The sequence below is a fragment of the Xyrauchen texanus genome, chromosome 27, assembly GCF_025860055.1.
Source record: "Xyrauchen texanus isolate HMW12.3.18 chromosome 27, RBS_HiC_50CHRs, whole genome shotgun sequence".
In the NCBI taxonomy this organism is placed as follows: Eukaryota; Metazoa; Chordata; class Actinopteri; order Cypriniformes; family Catostomidae; genus Xyrauchen; species Xyrauchen texanus.
This window is the reverse complement of record NC_068302.1, coordinates 5,429,220-5,451,439: the sequence shown is the minus strand read 5'-3', so window position 1 is coordinate 5,451,439 and position 22,220 is coordinate 5,429,220. Positions and strand designations below refer to the sequence as shown.

The 22,220-nt window shown below is 37.7% G+C and overlaps 1 protein-coding gene and 1 long non-coding RNA gene across 2 annotated transcripts in view; one reads left to right on the top strand and one right to left on the bottom strand.

Moving 5' to 3' along the window:
• LOC127620760 (rho guanine nucleotide exchange factor 16-like) overlaps nucleotides 1–19,130 on the bottom strand; it is a 28,293-nt gene extending 9,163 nt beyond the window's left edge. The window contains exons 1-6 of the mRNA XM_052093986.1: nucleotides 17,164–19,130; nucleotides 15,496–16,064; nucleotides 15,001–15,052; nucleotides 12,688–12,848; nucleotides 10,592–10,648; nucleotides 2,282–2,442 (exon numbers count right to left, since the gene is read on the bottom strand). Coding sequence (XP_051949946.1) covers nucleotides 2,282–2,442; nucleotides 10,592–10,648; nucleotides 12,688–12,848; nucleotides 15,001–15,052; nucleotides 15,496–15,984 — 920 coding nt within the window. The 5' untranslated portion in view covers nucleotides 15,985–16,064; nucleotides 17,164–19,130. The remainder of the gene's footprint in view (nucleotides 1–2,281; nucleotides 2,443–10,591; nucleotides 10,649–12,687; nucleotides 12,849–15,000; nucleotides 15,053–15,495; nucleotides 16,065–17,163) is intronic.
• Nucleotides 188–21,990, top strand: LOC127620762 (uncharacterized). The gene is made up of 3 exons (XR_007967803.1): nucleotides 188–332; nucleotides 15,846–15,975; nucleotides 20,252–21,990. It is a non-coding gene; the product is annotated as an uncharacterized LOC127620762 (long non-coding RNA).
• The last annotated feature ends 230 nt before the right edge of the window (nucleotides 21,991–22,220 follow it).

Genomic DNA, 22,220 nt, shown 5'->3' with positions numbered 1-22,220 from the left:
TCTCATTCATGTTTTGCTGTTTGGAACTTTCAAAGAAACTGTTGATTTTTTAAGTTGTTTTTTAAGATTTGTTTAAACCTGATTATAAAGCATCTGACAAGTACCACACCAGCAGGGGGCACAACAGCATCATGTGATGTGACTCTCTGCTGCCCACACCACACCCCCACCTCCCCCTCCATCCTGTTTGTGTTGTTGTTGTTTGAGGACACTGTCCAGCATTTTACAATAAAAGCATATTATTATGCAAGCTCAACTTTTATGAGCTTATATTAATTGAGAGGCTGTGTCTGAAAACTGGAAAATGCTGCCTTTGGAGGCTCTACACGGAGGTAGGATGAAAATAAGGTGTTTTTCAAACTGTTCTTTTAATTTGATATTTTGTCATTGAGTTCCTTTCATTCAAAAACGCTATTGGTAAAGCCATTAACATTAAGTGTCAAATGTATTGCTTTTTTGGGCAAATATCATTAAGGCTATGCAACATTTTGTTTTACCCCAAGCTACATGTGGGATAGTTTTTCTCCATAAGGACCTTTTCAAACAGTGTTGCTTCCCAGGCCTGACGGCAACTCCCAGAATGAACGCACTCACTCCCACAATCCAGCTCATTTACAGTGTGCTTTTCATAAACAAAGCCAAACTGCATACTTGACACTACAGGTTTGCTTTAACATATATTGGTGCAAACCAATTCAGTGCTTTTAAATACAGCAGATTCATGCATACACAGTTTCTGCGAAACCGGTCTAAAGTTTCATTGTAAATGTGTAAAAGACCCCTTTTTGAGAAACATGAATCCAGGTGGCGGCAGCAGCAGCAGGCTGCTCAACCAGTTCAACCAGCATGTTTGAACATGTCCAGTGCTGCAGATACTGTAGTCATGCCTGCTGGAAACCTATCATTCACGGTCACAATCCTGCATCCAACTCTTGGAATTACCCAAACTGGCTCAGAAAGGTGCTAAACCAGTAAATCTGCCATTAAAGATACAGTCGAACTGTAAATAAGACTTTGATTGACCATGTCTGTAATTACATGATTACTGTAATCATGTAATTACAGACATGGTCAATCAAAGTCTTATTTACACTGTTTCTCTGAAACAAATGCATTTGCTTTGGTACATATAAAATAATTATTAAAATATGCCATCCTAAAGTGGGAAGAAACAAATAATACATGCTTCTTACCAAACCACTGCACTCTTTATTCTCTGTGTAGAGATACTATTAAGATGTACACGCAGTCTCAGAAATTAAAGACAGAAATCATGTGTTTAAAATGATGGCAGTGTTTGTGAGGACATCTCACAAAAGGAAGACAGACTCGTTCTGAGTATTGAGGCAGGACACAGAATAGTACAGATGTATCCTTAGGAAAGACTTAACAATGAGTCTTAAAAGATGTAATTAAATTACTAGTGTTTGCATTCTGATATAGTGTTTCATATGTGCTCTGTACTCTATAAACAAAGTATGAAGCTATAGATGCCTAAAACCACAGTTTTCTGTGATTAATCACAATAAATCATGGAACGTGATACATTACAACAAATGTTTAAAAAAATGTTATGATGGAAATATTCAGATGAGTGTTTTCGGACGATGCAAAGAGATACAGCATTTCTGTATTTCTCTCACGCCCGGTTCACCGCTTGCAAGTGAAGTCTCCATTTTCCATACAGTAAATTATTTTCCGTGTTTTTTATGCCTGGGACATGCGTTGCATGTAATTAATAAAGCACTAGGTAAACTTCCAATTTGATGCAAACACTCAGCATCTTTGAACTTTGCGCTCATACACAGGCAGGTATTACACACGCGCATACACACTACGCCGGCTATGAGACTCCGGGACTATTTCTCTTCAGCAGATGTCTTTAAATTTGTATAACTCGAGTCTGAAGGAATATAGGCACCTCCAGACCTCCTCACACATGCGCTCTTGACTTGCACATTAACTGTTGTTGTTTTTTACCTTCATCTCCTGTTGTTTAGTGGTGAATACATCTTCTAGCATTTCTTCGTGACAGCAATGGCTGAAATATGAGTGTTGCCCCCTTGTGGACCCACTAATTGGTGCAAATAAATCCAGGCGCATGCACATTATGCGTATTCAAAGACTAATCTTTGATCATTTTGAGATTATCAGCATCGCCCGTTAACTGTGATATCAGCATGAGTAAAGCCAATTGAAAAACCCAGATCAGTCACCCATTAGCCATCAAATCATTATCAACATTAGAATTTAAGAACTTCAGTAGATGTTAGTTTAGTACCGTTTGCTGACATCCAGGATGACAGATATGTTGGAGAAGAGGTGATGGTGTTCAGTTGCATTCATGGTCTTCCTCAAAGCCACACTGTCTTTAAAATGACGCACCAGGATGCTCAGACTGTGCTGATAAGAATATTCTGACGTGATGATTTCAAAGATGGCCTGCACAAATACAGAGTTGATTTGTAGGGCAGTGATGAAGCAGTTGTAAACATAAATACATTTAACACAGATAAAGACCTGCACTCAAACTATTTCCTTAAAAAAAAAAAAAGTCTTGCCAACTGTGCATTTTTAGGCCATTAAAATCTGCAAAATATTGGTACGCGAATAATAAGATGGGGTTTTTGGGCTTTCAAATTAAATTCTATGTAGAGGTGATCTGTAAACCTGAAAGCAACTAAAATAAACTATTATATTATAGTTTTATTAAATTAATCTCTCTACTAGAGCTTTAAATGGAACCACAAACCAATACACTCTGAATAACCAAATGCAAGACCAGTAACGTTTTGTAGAATGTGCTTAATTGCAGTTTATGTGCATAACAATGAATTTACTTAGACTAGGGATTTGACATTGACATTTGAAATTTATGCATTTGGCAGATGCTTTTATCCAAAGCAACTTACAGTGCACTTATTACAGGGACAATCCCCCCAGAGCAACCTGGAGTTAAGTGCCTTGCTCAAGGACACATGGTGGTGGATGTGGGGTTAGAACCTGTGACCTTCTGATTAACAGCCCTGTGCTTTAGCCACTATGCCACCACCACCAACTCTTACCATGAATTATACTATCATGTGATTTGTTAAGATTACTAATCCAAAGTATGAAACTTCTGCATGTACAGTACCTCTTACCATGAATTATACTATCATGTGGCTTGTTGAGAAGAGGTGTGTCATTACATTGCTAATAAAACAGACTGTACATTTCAGCATGGCGTACAATAAAACGGGTTGAAAACATCCATAGACTTACAGTGAGTGAGGGACCTAAGCCATATCTAGAGATCAGAAAATAATTGAGACTTGAGGGTGGACTCCTTAAACTTAAATTTTGTTTTAATACTACAGACATAAAATCCCAAAAAACATAATCAAATGTACTAAATACTTAGTAAGTATAAGTATATCATAGTAAGATATTATTATAATAGTTGTACAAATATTAATATTAAGTGCATAATATAATATCACAAAAGTAAGGAATAATTGACGACGGCCCCTTGGGCACTTCGGCTGTGCATTATTTTTAAACAATTCAACTGGCTGGAGTCAATTATTCTGTTTATACCACACCTTAAGACATCGTTCAGGGTTTTATCTCAAGGTATTTTAAGATTTTCATCCCTAAAACGCTCTTGTAAGTGGAACAACTTTCTTCCGCCACATATATAGGTGAAACTCGAAAAATTAGAATATCGTGCAAAAGTTCATTAATTTCAGTAATTCAACTTAAAAGGTGAAACTAATATATTATATAGACTCATTACAAGCAAAGTAAGATATTTCAAGCCTTTATTTGATATAATTTTTATGATTATGGCTTACATCTTATGAAAACCCCAAATTCAGAATCTCAGAAAATTAGAATATTACATGAAATCAATAAAAAAAAAGGATTTTAAATACAGAAATGTCGGCCCTCTGAAAAGTATAATCATGCATATGTACTCAGTACTTGGTTTGGGCCCCTTTTGCATTAATTACTGCCTCAATGCGGCGTGGCATGGATGCTATCAGCCTGTGGCACTGCTGAGGTGTTATGGAAGACCAAGATGCTTCAATAGCGGCCTTCAGCTCTTCTGCATTGTTTGGTCTCATGTGTCTCATCTTTTTCCCATAGATTCTCTATGGGGTTCAGGTCAGGCGAGTTTGCTGGCCAATCAAGCACAGTAATACCATGGTCATTGAACCAGGTTTTGGTACTTTTGGCAGTGTGGGCAGGTGCCAAGTCCTGTTGGAAAATGAAGTCGGCATCTCCATAAAGCTTGTCTGCTGAAGGAAGCATGAAGTGCTCTAAAATGTCCCGGTAGACGGCTGAGTTGACTCTGGACTTAATAAAGCACAGTGGACCAACACCAGCCAATGACATGGCTCCCCAAACCAACACAGACTGTGGAAACTTCACACTGGACTTCAAGCATCTTGGATTGTGTGCCTCTCCATTCTTCCTCCAGACTCTGAGACCTTGGTTTCCAAATGAGATGCAAAATTTGCTCTCATCAGAAAAGAGGACTTTGGACCACTGAGCAACAGTTCTTTTTTTCTTTAGCCCAGGTAAGACGTTTGACATTTGAAGCCCATGTCCAGGACCCGTCTGTGTGTGGTGGCTCTTGATGCAGTAACTCCAGCCTCAGTCCACTTCTTGTGAAGCTCCCCCACACATTTGAATGGCCTTTTCCTGACAATCCTCTCCAGGCCACGGTCATCCCTGCTGCTTGAGCACCTTTTTCTTCCACACTTTTCCCTTCCACTTAACTTTCTATTAATGTGCTTTGATACAGCACTTTGAGAACATCCAACTTCTTTTGCAATTACCTTTTGAGGCTTTCCCTCCTTGTGGAGGGTGTCAATGATGGTTTTCTGCACAACTGTCAGGTCAGCAGTCTTCCCCATGATTGTGAATTCAACTGAACCAGACTGAGAGACCATTTAAAGGCTCAGGAACCCTTTGCAGGTGTTTAGCTGATTAGAGTGTGACACTTTGAGCCTACAATACTGAACCTTTTCACAATATTCTAATTTTCTGAGATTCTGAATTTGGGGTTTTCATAAGCTGTAAGCCATAATCATCAAAATTATATCAAATAAAGGCTTGAAATATCTTACTTTGCTTGTAATGAGTCTATATAATATATTAGTTTCACCTTTTAAGTTGAATTACTGAAATTAATGAACTTTTGCACGATATTCTAATTTTTCAAGTTTCACCTGTACACAGTCTTGTTTTAAAACGTTATGTTAGAACTAGCAACGGATGCTAGCGCTCTCGAGGACTTACTGGAGTAACAAGTTATTGCGTTTATGCATGTGGGTGAGAATTCGCATTTGTGGGATCGAAGAGAGAAACTCAGAAAATGAGAGAGATTGCTTCTGGGATTACCTTTATTGATACAGCTCTGGTCAGTAGTGACAGTTTCAAAATTGGCAAGATTTGTGCGGCTCTATTGCTCTTTGAAATAACTGAAATAGTTTGGCGAAGTGATATGGAACTGTTATGCGGTCAAGACTTGGATCTACTTCATAGCTTCATTACGTTTCCTTGATATATTACACACCTTAGAACGTCCATGAACCAATCATTCAACAGACCCGTGGTATAATGTAATATAACATGCAGTATGTACATGTGTTTCAATTTATCTATCCTGAAAAGACAGTTCATCAAGTAAATCAGGTTGTTACAGTTGCAGGCACAAACATGACTAAAAAGCTTTTTGAATGAATGGATTTTAAATAAAAACCACAATACATCCGCATTTATATCAGGTGGAACTAATGAGCAGGTAGGAGTCAGATGTCTGGGTGTGTCTGTGTGGAGAGTGCACAAGGTGGACTTTAGTGTTTACACAGCTGTGTGACTGCACTTGTACAAGTTACAGCCCTCTGACGATTATACAAATGACAGAACATAACTTCCTACTGTCAGTCTGACATGGTGTAGCAGCCCCGAAAACTATTTGGACACTCAAGTAACACTTAATATCTGAATGTCATTGCATTATTACAACATTCTGCAAACAAACAATGCCATTACTTTTCTTAACACTTCATTCTTCAATATTTTCTAGCAATTACTGGTGTCACAGTGCTCTTCAGTGGATGTATGATGTCAGTTTCTCTCAAGGCGTCCTAGCAGAGTAACCACACACATTAACTATGGGCATTTTTCAACCAGAAAGTGTCCAAATTCTTTCTTAATTTTGAACAATATAATCTATGGTTGTATTATTCCTAACCTAACAAACTTCTTTTTGTGAAATGTTTTGCATGTCATATTGATTTTTTCAATAAATGCCACTTCAGTTGATACTGTTATTTAATGCATTTAAGTGTGACTTAAGCATTCAAATACTTTTTGGGGCCACTATACAGTACTGTGAAAATGTTATAGGCACTTGGGGAAAATGTTGCTGTGGCAGGGCGGAGGGCGGGGCCGGGTCATGATCCTACGCACCCGGTCCCGTATTAGGCTAATCAAGCCTCTGAGGTTTAAAGGTCAACTGCAGAGTATCGTGCGGGAGAGAGAGATCGTTTACGGACATGTCCGTCATGTTTGTGTTTATGTGGTCTTTTGAGTTTATCATTAAAACTACTATTTATGTTGAAAAGCCGGTTCTCACCTCCTTTCCATTGAATACCTTTACACTGGTGCTGAAGCCCGGGAAGGAGAAGGGATACACCGTAGTAGAGTTCTCGCCACTACCGTCCATCCCAACGGAGCAGCCACGGCTATCTGCCAGGGGACGAGGAGCCCAGCCACCTGAATGAGGACGATGGCCGCCGACCGCAAGGGGAGAAGGGGCTCCTAGCTGACCGCCTGGAGCGGTCACGGCCGCTGCCAGGGGCGCAGGAGTCGCCTACCAGCCGCTGAAAAGCGGCAGGGTTTAAGACCGCCGACCGCAAGCGGGGAGGGGCTCACTGGTGACCGCCTGGAGCGAGAGAACCGCTGCCAGGGGCGGGGGAGACCCCCTCTGTTCCCCGAGAACGCGGCGGGGTGTTCCGTCCGCCAGGGGCCGGAGGACTGCCTCGGATCCGCCCGGAGAGGTGCAGCTGTCGTCCGATAGAGGGTGGAGGAGTGGCCGAGGAACAAGCTGCGGCGTATCGGAGAACTCGCGAGTAAGAGTTTTTTTTTTTTTCATCTCTCTCTCTCCTCTCTCTCACTGGCCTTTACCCTCTTTTAAATTGTACAGTGTTTTGGGGGGTACTACACTGTTACAGGAAGTACCCCCCATTTTAATTATTTCTGTTTCCCTCCCCTTGGATGTACATCAGGCCGGGGGTCCCCAGCCTGAGAGAATGAGGGAGGAATGTGGCAGGGCGGAGGGCGGGGCCGGGTCGTGATCCTCCGCACCCGGTCCCGCCCTCCGCCCTGCCACAGTTGCATAGTGAGGATGTTTGATAAATAGTTTTATTGACCAGTTACCATTATGCAAATTCCAGTAAACATAAAAAAAGCAAAATCAATATTTGATGTCCCCACCTTTGCCTTCAAAACAGCACCAATACATCTAGGTACACCTGGAAAGAATTTTTCTTGGTTGTTGGCAGATAGGATGTTCCAAGCTTCTCAGAGACCACAGTTCTTCTATCTATTTATGCTGTTTCAATTGCGTCTGTCTCTTTATGTATACCAGACTGACTCCATGTTCAGTAGTGTGGCTCTTTTGGGGCCATGACATCTGTTGCAGGGCTACCTGTTCTTCTATTCTTATCTTTTCTATTTGCAAAAGGAATGTTTGGGAATCTAAAATGTATCTTTCCTATTGACCAGTGGTGAATTCTCAGGGCCAGCAAAGCCTTCTCTGCTAGCCTAACATGCCAAATAAATAAATATTTTTCATCCTTTCATTCTCAATCACTTTTTGATTGTATTCAAACATCTCAATGTATTTTTAATCGCTTTCAACTCTTAATAAATCTACAAACAAATAGAGAAAAACTTAAAGTTTATCCAGTCAGAAATGATTAATTGATGCTTACAAGCGAAGCATGACAACTGTTTCACAAATCACATGCCCAAAGCCAAGCTTGTTAGCCAAAGCAGCGTGTGAGTTTGAGCTCCACCCAGTCAGGCCTTCAGAATTTCCACAGAATCCCTCAACAGTGCAAATGAACGGGCAACCAAAGTCAGATTGTCAATTTCATCAGCCAATCAGATTTATTTATTTGTTCTTGGTGGGTGTGATCTTTAGATATGTCTCGGTCAAGGCCTTCTAGCTGGCCTTGAGTGATGCAATCACGCTTTAAGTGACGTACGCAATTTGAAAGCAAAGAGCGTGAGATCTTGCAGACGATTCGGCTGTCATCACTGCTGGTATTGCCATTGAGAAAGAGATCCTTATGGATTTAAAAACATGAGATGTTCTGCATGACAGTGTGGTTGCTTAATTTATTCAACAGTAAAGCCTGCTAAACTAACGGGAGCATTGCGGTTCTGAATATCAGGGAATTAATATATTTATGTTCGGAGATATCAAGTAGGAATATCCCACATCCAACTTGAATGGAACGCAGCATAACCGTGTACCCTGATGAAACAAAATTTTTTGTAAGCAACATTTAAATGGAAATATTTTTCCAGGTATTATAGACCTCCTTGGTAGATTCATTTCATGCTGCAGTTAAAATTATGCTTCCTTGAGCATTAAGTTTTGTTTCAAGTTCTGTTTTTCGTGCGTGGACGTGGTTTTAAAATGTCAATTGGTATTATTAGTTAGCTGTGACATAATGTATGATGAACAAAGGCATAGGGTGTCTTATTCATTGTGAAACTGTGTTTTCTTAAAGTCATGAATCACATTGAAGGCCTAGACTTTTAATGCACGGCCCACCACTGCTATTGACACACTAAAGCAGAAGATATAAATAACCATCTTTAAGACTTAAGATGTATTTGTGAACATTATGTACCTGAGCTTATGCACAGTACTGTATATATGGGTATTTCAACTTCGAGCACTTTCATGTCCTAGGGATTGATTTTTAATAAAACAAACAGATTTCAACTTTCTTTTTCTTCTTTTTGTTTTAGGAAGATCACATTAAAACTAACATAAAAACTTTTTACCAGGCCTTCATCATTTATTTTTGTTTCCTTTCAAATCCCTTTTATATATCGATTTTACTGTTTAGCCTTGTCTCAGACCCAGACTTTCAATATTAAACTATGAAAATCCAGAGTAAAAATACAGATGATTAAAAATATATATATATAATTTAAAACTAATGAAATAAACAGAAATGATTTCATTATTTATAGAGTGAAGTCAATGTACTTGTTAACCATGTCAAAAGAAGTGTCAGTGTAGAGCATGCTTATGATGAAATACAAGTAAAGTGATGTTTAAAGAAAACGAAAAAGGTAAATATCACTTGTGAGCACAATATTTTTATCGGTGTAATTTCTATAATATATAGCTATAATTTTCAGCAATGCAAACTCATGAGCAATGAAAAAGGTGAGAAAGTCATAAATCAGGTATTCCAGATAACTTCTCTTGATTTGTATGATGTATTTAAAGGGAAAATCCTCTAATTTTCTTACTTCAGGTTTACTTACCTTTAAGCCATCCCACATGTGTACATCTTCAGCAAAACCAAAGTGAATATTTTTATAAGCACATCTCACCTCTTTTTGGCCATACAATGAAGTGTACATGTGCTATCATGCTGCTGGCTGTTTGACGGTTCAAAGGTCATATTTAAGCAGCAAAAAAGTAATCCACATGATTCCTGTCAATCAATTAATGTCTTCAGAAGCAAATCAATAGGTGTGTATAAAAAATTTATCATAATTACAACTTTATTAACTTTTAAAAAATTGCTTCCTGCCAGCAGTCGTCAGTGACGTATGCGCAATGGAGCGTTCAAGTGAGAGGTTGGAAGTGCATGATTTGAACAACGTCACATGAAAGTTAGGTCAGTTCAAACAACAATACAGTGCTGGACAGAAGCAACAATTTAAGGTTAAAAATGATCTATTGTTTCTTACACCAACCTATCAGTTTGCTTCTGAAGACATTAATTGATCGACTGGAGTCATGTGGATTACTTTTATGCTGCCTAAATATGACCTTTGAACCATCAAACAGCCAGCAGTCTCATGGCACACTTCCACTTGCAGTGTATGGACAAAAAGAGCTGAAATGTGCTAATAAATTCTTCACTTTTGTTCTACTGAAGAAGGATGGGATACACATATGGGATGGTTTAAAGGTAAGTAAATCATTAGAGCATTTTCATTTTTGAGTGAACTAACCCATTACATGTTTATGCTTAAAGTAACCCTTTCAAGTGATTTTAGTCTGGAATATGTAGAACATTTCACCAAACAATTTGGGCAAATTAGCTTCAGAAAAGGTGAATTTAGCTGAAAGGTGAGTACCGGTAGAGTTTTTCCCTGAATGATGATAAAGTTTATTTTTTATTTTTCAATTCTGAGTATTTAGGATTCATAAACTATAAAAAAAACTAACATGTATATATTGTAGATGTAATGTGGTCATGAATAGAAAACATTTTTGGTTAGTGATGTTACTCAAATATACCACTATTACAAATAAACCAATGAATAGACTCACTTCTTGTCTTTTGCGTTCTTCAGGGGAGATGATGTCCAAAATACCCATTTCCTTCACCTGAGTAAAGAAGTAAATATATTATGACAGTCAAAGAGATACTTAAGAACTAGTAACCAGGACAAGCATTCCATTACAAATATGCATTTAATTTCTTTAATTTAAATAGTACAATGTACCGATTGCATAAAGTAGCAAACACAATAAAGCAATACACATTAGGGTTGTGCCGATGGACGATATCATAGTCCATCGTGATGGCTGACCAACATCACGATGTAGAGCCACCATTGTGATGCCACGCCCCCTTTTGCGAGTCTTGCTAGTGTGACTCACTAATCCTAGTCTCTTCTATAGTTAACCTAAAAACTTTGCAGGGATTGCTCTGTAAATTAAATTGAGAATATAACTAATGCATATATGCTATTTTAAATACTGTAGTATATGCCAGAGACGTGACGTGTAGTCTGTGAAAATAACATGTCAGGCAGGCTACACAAATATTGATCTTGACATTGTTAGCTTCTTGTCTTTTTTTTTACATGTCTTACACTGTACATTTAGATTAAAATATTTTATGTTGTAGGCTACAAGAAAATAGCCTTTATTAATTAATTATTAGTAGTTGTAGTGTCTCAGAAAATCTTGCTCATTGTCACATAGCTCTTGTATACACTGAAGGATAAACCAAGACCAGCGAACGTCAAATAACTTTTGTCTGGTTAATACTTTTAAAGAAAATTTCTTTGGCCATAATCCATAATGTCAAATCAAATGAAAGAAACAAGTTGAATATGAATAACACACATTTATTAAAACATAGAAGAACAACAAATAAAGAACAAGAAAACGGAACAACACTCAGACCGAAACTCGGCATTAACATTTCACTTATAATTAGCAGCACAATTAACTTCAGCACAGGCTACAAAATAAATTATGTTATTGAAATATTGTAAAGTGGTCATATGAACTACAAAAATGAACGTTTAAAAAATAATATGCAAAATCGAATAGCTCCGCAACGGATGGCGAAAAATGTGTAAAGAAGTCTACTATCTTTCACCATAGACCATGTTTAAATTTCGATGTTTCTGGCCAGAAATACCAACATATTCACTTTATCTGGTTTTAATAAGCCGCGGATTGGAGTAACTACACTACCCGCTGTGCTGAAGTCCCGCTCTGATGGAGTACTGGTAGCACATATGCACAGATATTTCCGTGCTAATCTTGCAATGAACGGAAACATTTTGTCGTTCGTTTTCCACCAAGTCAGCGGGTCCTCTTCCCCATCAATGGCCATTTCCTGCAGGTACATGGTCATTTCTGCCTCGACCTTTTGCTCATCAGTGAGCGTGGCTGTGGCTGCTCTCTTCGCAAGAAGGCTGCCCAAAGACGACTTTTTTTCTTAGGCTAATATATTAAAAAGCCCGGATGAGTAGGCTACTAATTAGTTGGGCTAGTAAAATAACGAAATTTTAGTTTTTCAGTAGAAAAAAATATCTATGTAAAGAGATATATTAAAATAAAAAGTGCTTAAAAGTGCACAACTCTTCTTAAGTGGAAGAAATATTTTTCCCCCTTACGTGCAACCTATTGGAAAGCGCGGATGAGTCAGTTGGGATAGTAAAATAACAAAATTATAGTTTTTAAGTGGAAAATAGTATTTATGTAAAGAGATATATTAAAATAAAAAGTGCACAACTCTTCTTAAGTGAAAGCTAAAAAAAAAAATGCTTCACGTGTAGTGCAACCTACTGATAAAGCGCCAACGAGTCATTAGTTGGGTTAGTAAAATAACGAAATTATAATTTGTCATATAATTTTTGAAAATTATATGAAATTATATACCCCCCCCCCCACCGACGATATCATTGTCCATCGCGATGTTTTACTGTCAACATCGTCAACTGCCAATTTAGGGGACATCGCCCAACCCTAATACACATGCTTGCTGGAATTTAAATGTAAAGGAGTTTCAAGTTTGAATATGTTTACAGGACAAAAGTCATGACATCTGAAAAAACACAAGCTGTTATCTCTTTAAAACACTTTCAACTGAGCCTTGAGTGAGTTAGGGTTCAACAGCAGCTCACCTGTGGAAGTTGACTCCACGTCATGTATGCTGCCCTGTAGTTCTTCACCACAATGCCCTGGTCTATCTCTGGCGTTTCAGTCGGTGTGAACTCGTCCTCCTCTGTGCTCAGGTTACTGGAGTTCAGACCTCGCTCCTTGATTTCCTGGTAGAACTGTGGCTCTGGATGGAGAAGATGTACGATACAAGACAATGAGCAAAACACTGGGTCTCTATCATGAAATTACTCAAATGCAGGTATAGAGACAAAATATTTCATTAGATCTCCGATATTGGTCGAATGATAAAGGTTTTTTAACAACCAATACTGATATTTATAGAGAAAACAGTAGCTGAAGGCCAATAAAATTACAATATATACAGTATAAAACAAAATTAACACTTATTTTACACAATATTTACAATTTACTGAAAGTAGAGGTCAACAGATAACGGATTTTGCAGATACCGATAACCAAGGTGGTGGAAAAGGCAGATAACCGATTATCCGCCCAACAGTTTTTAAAATTCATTCTTCCGTTACCATGAGAGGTACAGACATAGAGGCAACCAGCCAAGATGCCATTTACAGTTCAACCAAAATCTCAATAACAACCAGAAAAAAAAGATGTGGTGCATAATGTGGGACTTTTAACCACAAACAAGCCCAAAACACAAAAGAGACTCTTATATTGAAATGACGGAGACTTGGCTTCTTTACAATAAATTATATTTCAATATTAACCAAATTCAGGTATCCTAATATTCACCAGATGAATGGTTTTGTATATTATATTTATTTCAACCTATGAGGTTTAATGAGGAATAAGGTTCATAATTATTCACAAAATATGAATTTAGAGACATGGGGGGGTACGTTTCCATATAGTCGCATTTTTCTTTTTGCATGCCCTCGCTTCAATTTAGAACACTTTATTATCTAATAGAAATAACAAAATATGCATTGAAGTGAGGATAAAAATATAGATGAACATTGTCAGTGAATAAAGATTTAGATACAGCAAATTTCCACGAGATTGTGCTTATTTCACCTCTAGAGCCCGCTGTTAACCTGCAGAACCAAGCCGTTCTAAATGTAGAATCCTCCAGCACCAGCCACAAAAAACAATTACAAAAAAAAATAAAAAACAATCGGCAACTATCTGCATAGATTTTAATGAAGATAACGATAGTGCCAAAAAGCAACTATCGATATCGATTAAAGTGACAATTTACCAAAAAATGAAAATTCTCTCATTTACTCATCCTCATGCCATCCCATATGTTTATGACTTTCTTTGTTCTACAGAAAACAAATTAAGATTTTTTAAATAATATTTCAGCTCTGTAGGTCCATACAATGCAAGTGAATGGTGACCAGACCTTTAAAGCTCCAAGAATCACATATAGGCAGCATAAAAGTAATCAATACAACTCAAGTGGTTTAATATATGTATACTGAAACAATGCTTTGGGTGAGAAACAGACCAATATTTCATTCCTTTTTTTTTTTTTTACTATAAATCTCCACTTTCAGTTTCAGAATGTGTATAGTTAAAAATAAAAAGATAAAATATTGATCTGTTTCTCATCCACACTTATCAGATCTCTTCTGAAGACATAGATTTAACCACTGGAGTCATTTGGATTACTTTAATTCTACCTTTACATGTTTCTGGAGCTTGAAAGGTCTTGTAACCATTCACTTGCATTTTATGGACCTAAAGAGCAGAGATATTCTTCTAAATATGTTTGTTTGTGTTCTGCAGAAGAAAGTCATAAATATCTGGGATGGCATGAGGGTGAGAAAATAATGAGAGAATTATCATTTCTTGATGAACTATACCTTTAATTGATAAAACCAATATTAAGGGGCTGTTCAAGACCCATTTGACTGTACAGCATGTCTCGCTGCATTTTTATGAGTGCAGTGTTTTTAAGATAACGTGTCAAGTACAAAACAAATTCTTAAAGACACCTACACCTAGTTGCAGCCACATTTGTTGTGCTTCATCTAGCATTATGTGTGAACGGCCCCAAACACTTCTGTTAATGTAGGAAGAGTTATCAACCATTGCGGATAATCTCAAAATCATTAAATACCGGTCGCTTAATCAGTCAATCAGTCTCAGATTCTAACATATGCAATCCCCCCTCTTGAAAATTTCTGACATACATAACATAACTTATTTCAAATCTATTGAAAAATGTAATGTTAAAATAGCTTGATGTTATTAGGACTCTTGCAGTGAAGCATTTGATATTCTGCATCTTTATAAGCAGTTAGAATTTATATTAGGACATGCCAGATAAATAAAAAGATTAAGTAACAAACCATCTTTAAATGATCCTGCATGCTTCCTGTTCCTTATTCTGCCCAATGTTCTCTGTGGGAAAAAAATAACAACAACAAATATAAAGAGTGACAGAGAAATGGATTGAATTTGTACTTTATCTCTGTAGGCTGTTTTGTTGAGTGTTGAGACTTTTGTGATAAGTATGGATGCAATTAGGTATCCCCTGAAATTCTCTATTGATAGTTTGTCTCCATGCCAAAAAAAAAATGCCACTTTAAAATAGCAAAGATGCTACAAGGAGGGACATTCTCATTCTACAAAGCATTTAATTGGACAAACATTGTGTGTAGTACAAGATGAGTCATCACTATATTTGGTCTGCTTTACCAGAAAAGAAGACTGTACATTTTTAAAAGCTAATTTTATTTAGGAGATGGCCTTAAAGCTATCAGACATGTACTAAAAGCCACAAAACTTTTATTTTGCGTTAAAACGTTAATATTAAAAGCAGTAATGTTAGAGCCGACACTTGCCTTGTTTCTGGATTTGTTTGCTTGTTTTGGGCTCACCACCTTCTCTTCACTAACTGAAATCAGATTTTCTGTAACTTCATTTGCCAATGCGTCAATATCTAGACTGGTGACGGCAGCGCGATACGATTTATTCCTGCGGTTCCTCCTCAGCGAAAACCCATCCACACCATCACTGTCATAGTCCTCCCAGGAGGGCTGCAGGGGGACTGGCAGGGTCACCACAGTAGTGTGATATCGGTTTTTCGGCCGGCTGGTCACCGCCAGGTTCTTGGGTATGAGTTGTTGTGTACCCCGCTTACGAGCTGCTTCACTCTGGGTGCTGAGAACCACAATTCTCTTCTCATCCTCAGGCGAGTCCACTCTGGACAGGTCGATGTTCGAAGCTGAACGTCCCGATGGCTGGTCCGGCTGAAGGAAGGTGCAGAGACGGCTCTCCGGAAGCAAGAGAGATTGGTCAATCATGGAGCCATCAGACCTTCTGTGAGACATGGTTTGTGCTTGGGCTGGTTGAAGGTGTTTGTCACTTGAGGAATATCTGCCTGAGATTCCCAGCAAACCGCTGCAATATCCTATAGGTTACAACAGAGATGGGTGAAGGGACAGCATGTTGGAGTGCTTAATAATATACTAATACTGTAAGGCTTTGTCATTGCCACAAACCTTCTTGTTTTCTGGAGAAAATCTGATTAATTGGAAGATTTGCATTCTGAAAAGTTTCAGTTTACAGTGATAACTAGAACCAAGTGTTTGCCGCATTTACTATGCCTATAAAAACTACTCACAAGCCTTGGAATTTTTGCCTCATAACACAAAGTAGTCCATGAACACTAAGGAAAATACATTATGATGTCGCCCTTGCTTACCTCACCGATTTATTGCTTACCATCCAGCGTTTATGCTTTAAGTTGAATCTCACAAAAACATGTCCATGAAATGACATGAAAATAATGTCACAATGCAAAAAACTTGAATGGTCCTACAAAATATCATTTATAAGCATAAAACGATATATTTTAAGTTTTCCTGCATGTAGCTCCATCCATCATCAAGCGTGACACTTTGTTTACTTACACAGTTTAATTTTCCAGGAAGCTTGTCTGAGATTTTTGTGGAATGCCCCTTGCTCACAGACACAGGTGTACTAAATAATGTGAAACACTTAAACCTCACACATGTCATGTATACTTTAGATAATTATCCCAAACAAATGGGAAAATGTAGGTGTGTCAAAACAACAGTGTAACAGCCTTTTTACACGCACGCACGCACGCACGCACGCACGCACGCACACACACAAAATTTCCTCATAACATTACAAAAGTAGCCTACCTTGAGCTTACGACAACTTTCGGTCACTATTCATAGCACACTGTATATGAAAGTTAATCCTGCAATACTAAATAAAATGTGAACGAGTCCAAGAGGACACTGCTAAACTATTAATCCGGCAATATAAACGTTTTCGTGACAAATAAGTTTTTCTGTAAAAACAAACAGTTTGATTTACACCATATAGACACAGCAGGGAGATTTTAACATGTAACTGATCCAAGTAACCTTGATAAACAATTCACTGCACCTTCATTTCACACCCAGATCGACTACTTATCAAAACAAGTTGTTTTTCAGTACGTTTAAAGGTCATACATAAATTCTGAAGTGACTCACCCAGATAATATCACACACACTTTGATTTTTGAAAGAGTCCAGATGTCACATTTGACTGTACTGATGAAATGTGAGCAGATTCCTACACCTCCACCACCCTTGTACATTCACATTCACATCTAAGCGCAATACGTAACTCCAGGTGAGCCGAGCCACGCCCATCGACGACTGCAGTTATAATTTTTTTCTCACAAATTTCACAGATGTCACATCTTGCAAGTTATTAACACGCCAACGACATTCATTACTGTATATGTGGCAGGACAAAAGAGATGCCAGTGTTTTATTAACGTTTACTTTCCTTTTATTCTACTGATTTACCGTACCTCGCGCATTTTATAGTAATTTGGCGCCATCTGCTGCTGGTAAAATGATGCAGCAGGGCGAAATTTAACCTTCGCTAAGCCCCGACCATTAGTTACTGTTGCTGATCTGGCTTAACTTTTCTGACGCTTGTTCAAACGGAATGGATAGGATATCATACTAATATCCTAATCTAAAGTTTACATTTCACATTTTAGAATACTATAATAAACATTAAACATAAAACGTACTTACCAACGCATCCCTGTCAGCAAATCAGTTTGACCTACTAGGTGTAGGCTACGTCACGAAACTTAATTAATATTCGTGAGCTGCTTCTGTATTGCCTGCCCATAAAGTTTAATTGTCTTTGTTATAGAGCTGTCGGGATTTTCCTATGGGTTTTTTATGATTTATTTTATTTTCCAACCATTCCATCGTGTGTAAAGTATCTTCAATAAATAAGACATTTGTTATAAAAGAAAGGTTGACATCCTTGTTACTGAGGTGAAAATGAAGTAATACGTTGTTTTCTTCAAGGGAGATTGTATAATTAGTTTTCATACAAACAAACTGAGAGACATCATTCCAAATTTGTTTTAACAAAGTGGCAGTTCCTAAATAAATGGGATCCCGTTGAAGCCGCCATGCTGCAAACAAGTTTTTTTTTTTTAATTATTGTGAAGGCAAAAAAGTTAACAATTGTATAGTTATAATTGCATATACAAAAAGGCAATAACAATAGAAGAAAAATAAATAAATGAATAAAACATTAAAAAAAAACTTAATATTTGTCCTCATACAAAATTTTATCACAATATCTTAAAAAAGAAGAACATTTCTTATTCATGAGCAATTTTAAAGATTTAACCAAGTAGGCTACTCCACATCAACTAAGCACTCGGTGAGCCTGGATAGCTTAAGATACCTCTGCTTGTGCAAATAAAACAAGTTGCTAGAAAAGGACCGTTTTCCCTGGTACGCACACACATGTTTGTGGTAGTTGAAGTCCTTATCAACTTGTTAGCAATGTACATTTTTTAAAACATGGCGGCGTCGACATTTTCGTTTGAGCTTTGAGGTATGATGTGTAATTTATTTCTTGGAACAAAACATCCAAGTATTATTATTATATTTTTAAATATTGTTAAATTTGATAAGATAATACAACTCATTGAAGAGTGTACCAGAGAGTGCAAGAAAGAAATGTATATCAGAAACTATTTAGCACGAGAGGGAGAACTTGTATTAAAATGAAAGGGAGAAATTGTACGATTATAAGTGATTGTTGCCAAAGACTGTTATTACCCAAGACAGACCACTTGTATTTAAATAAAGGGTAGAACTTGGAACGCCCAATATGGCGGATGTAGAAAGGAAGTCCCGCCTTACAGGTAAAAGTCATCTTTTAGAAATTCAAGTGAATGGTGTCCAGAACTTTAAAGGTCCAACAAGCCTATAAAAGTAGCATTAACATAACTCATATGACTCCAGTGGTTAAATCCATATCTTCAGAAGCAATATGATAGGTGTTGGTGAGAAATAGATAAATATTTCTGTAATTTTTTACTACCAATTCTCCTCAAAGCCCACACATGCACAAAGAGTGCAAATCTCCATAAACAATAAAATAATTAGAAAGTAGGGATTTATAGTAAAAAAAAAAAAGTCTTAAATATTTATTTGTTTGTCACCCATATAGTATATTTTAATATTCTAGTATGTTTTTATATATCATTCAATATTTTAGTATGTTTTTATATATCAAAATACTTATATGAGTTTCCAGGCCTTTGAGTGAGCCAGGAGAGAGCATATGAGGTTACTAAAAGTGTTGATACTGCAGAGAACACAAAGAATGGTATATAACCTTGAAAAACAAGTGTATTTCTTCAAAAACAAAAAGTGTTTCTGTTAATCAATAGTACACTGATGAGAATCCTTGGTGTGCTGGTATGTATCTTTTCAAAGATTCTTTTAATCAGTTATATGAATGGTGTCTTGTTTTAATAAGCTAAATGTATTATAATTTTGCAGCTGGTGTTTTCTTTCAAATAACAATGTGTATGAACAAACAAGGCTGCCCATTGAGAGAATGTGCTGAAAATGCAGGAAAAAGATAAAAAGTATTTGATGGAGACATGGCTGTTTACGCAGATGTTTCTAGGAGTTGATGTACTCTGTCCATGAACTGTAACATGAGGTCAAGTTATGAGAGGCTACCAAAGATATATGTTTCTTTTTCTTTTTAATAGATAGACAGGGATCTCCCACCAATATTTAATTAACAAAGGACGTAGAACATATTGGTGGGAAAGAGACAAGGCAGTGACCTCATGCGTCAGAGACAGTGGGTAACAAGATAACAAAAAGGTATATAACTGAGAACTTAGAAAAATGAGTCAGAACGGACAGCTGGCCGGTCTCATGTTTGTTGGTGTTCAATAAACTACAATTTTGGCATCTGGAACTCAAGACTCCGAGAGTTTTCTTACAACTTAGAGAGATTCATCGCGATATTCCACGACACCCACATCTATCATATCTTTTCTGAGGACATGGAGTTAACATCTGGAGTCGTATGGATTACGTTTATGCTGCTTTTATATGCTTTTTGAACCTTCAAAGTTCTGGACACCATTCACTTGTATGGGACCTACAGAGCTGAGAAATTTTTCTAAAATATTTTTTTTTGTGTGTGTTTTTAGCAGAAGAAAAAAAGTCATTCACATCTGGTAGAATACATTTTTTTGGCTTAAATAAATATTAAATATTCACGTTGCAGAATCATCTGGGAAAATGAGAGGTGGTGGAACATGCTTTTACATCAATGAAAGTTGGTTACAGATGCAACAGTGTTGAAGAAGATGTGCTGTCCTAATTTAGATGCACTCCTCATCAACTGTAAGTCTTTCTACTCGCTGTGGGAGTTTTCCTCGTTTATTCAGGTGAGTGTTTATATTCCTCCACATGAGTGCGTGAACGCAGCACTGCAATAGCTGGCTGATCACATCACAGACACGGAGCAACACAGACTCACTTATTAATATTCTTGGAGATTTTAATAAAGCAAACCTCACCTGTGAACTGCCAAAATAGAAACAACACATCACATGCCCCACCAGAGACAGAAATATACTGGATCACTGCTACACCACTGTGAAGGATGCATATAGCTCTGTCCCACGTGCAGCTTTAGGATTCTCTGATCACTGTCTGGTTCATCTTCTCCCAACCTACAAGCAGAAACTAAAATCAGCTAAGCCTGTAGTAAGGGCTGTAAAGAGTTGGATTATTGAAGCAGAGCTGGAACTACAAGCCTGCTTTTACTGCACTGATTGGAGTGTTTATGAGGCTGCAGGCACAAACCTGGATGAGCTCACAGATACTGTGACATAATATATCAGTTTCTGTGAGGATATATGCACCCCTACCAGGACATTTTTTTTTATAATTAAATAAGGATAAACTATGGTTTACAGGAACAAAAGACAGCTTCGTCATGCCAATGAGGATGCTTACAGAAGTCGGGGTAATATATTGTACAACCAGGGCAGAAACACACTGACTAAGGAAATCAGAGTGGCTAATAGAAGCTACTCTGAAAAGCTGAAAAAAAGATTTCAGCCAATGATCCTGCATCTGTGTGGAAAGGCCAGGAAAGCATCACCAGACTGGCTGGTTTGAAATTATTGGCTGGTTGAACTGCAAAGCACCTCACTGATCTTGGCCTGCATCACCTTTGTCTAATGATGGACTACACTCTTAAAATGGAATACACTGAATATATCTGGGATGAACTTCAAAGGCATTTGTAATTAATCTTTACAGTTCTTACAAAATCTTTGTTTAAATACTGGGCCTTAACACTTACTTAGTTTAATCATTTTAAACCATGACTTGCACTGCACATAAATAGCTAATATTGGCATTATATTCATGCTGTTAGCCAGAGGGGAACTGGCCCCCACAGTGAGCCTGGTTTCTCCAATGTTATTTTTCTCCATTAACCAACATCTTATGGAGTTTTGTGTTCCTTGCCACAGTCGCCTTTGGCTTGCTCACTGGTTTTCTAAATACAATTTTTATTTAATTATTTATTTTAATATACATTTCATAATTTAATTTAATCAAACTACACAATGATGACTTTATAGATATTATGGTTTCATTTTCTGTTGATGCATGATTTCCTGTAAAGCTGTTGAAATGATGTGTGTTGTGAAAGGCGCTATACAAATAAAAATGACTTGACAAGACACCTCTCCCTTGCTCTCTACACCTCCTGGAACCCCACTCCTCCCCCATCCTGCTACTCAATCTGCACTTATGATCTGTGAGGAGGATGTGTGCTGGGTCTTTCAGAAACAAAAGTCTAGGAAAGCTTCAGGCCCAGACAGTGTTTTACCTGCTTGTCTGAAAGTCTGCACTGACCAACTGGCCCCATCTTCACACAGATCTTCAATGGATCACTGGAGCAGTGTGAAGTTCCCTGCTGCTTCAAACACTCCACCATTATTCCGACCCCCCAAAAAAAAAATCACAGGACTTAATTACTACAGTCTGTCGTTCTCACATCTGTGGTCATGAAGTCGTTTGAGAGACTGGTTATGGCCTACCTGAAGGACATCACTGGACCCCTGCTGGACTCCCTTCAGTTTGCTTACAGGGCAAACAGGTCTGTGGATGATCCTCTCAATATGAGACTGCATTATATCATGCAACACCTCAACAGACCTGGGACTTACGCAAGG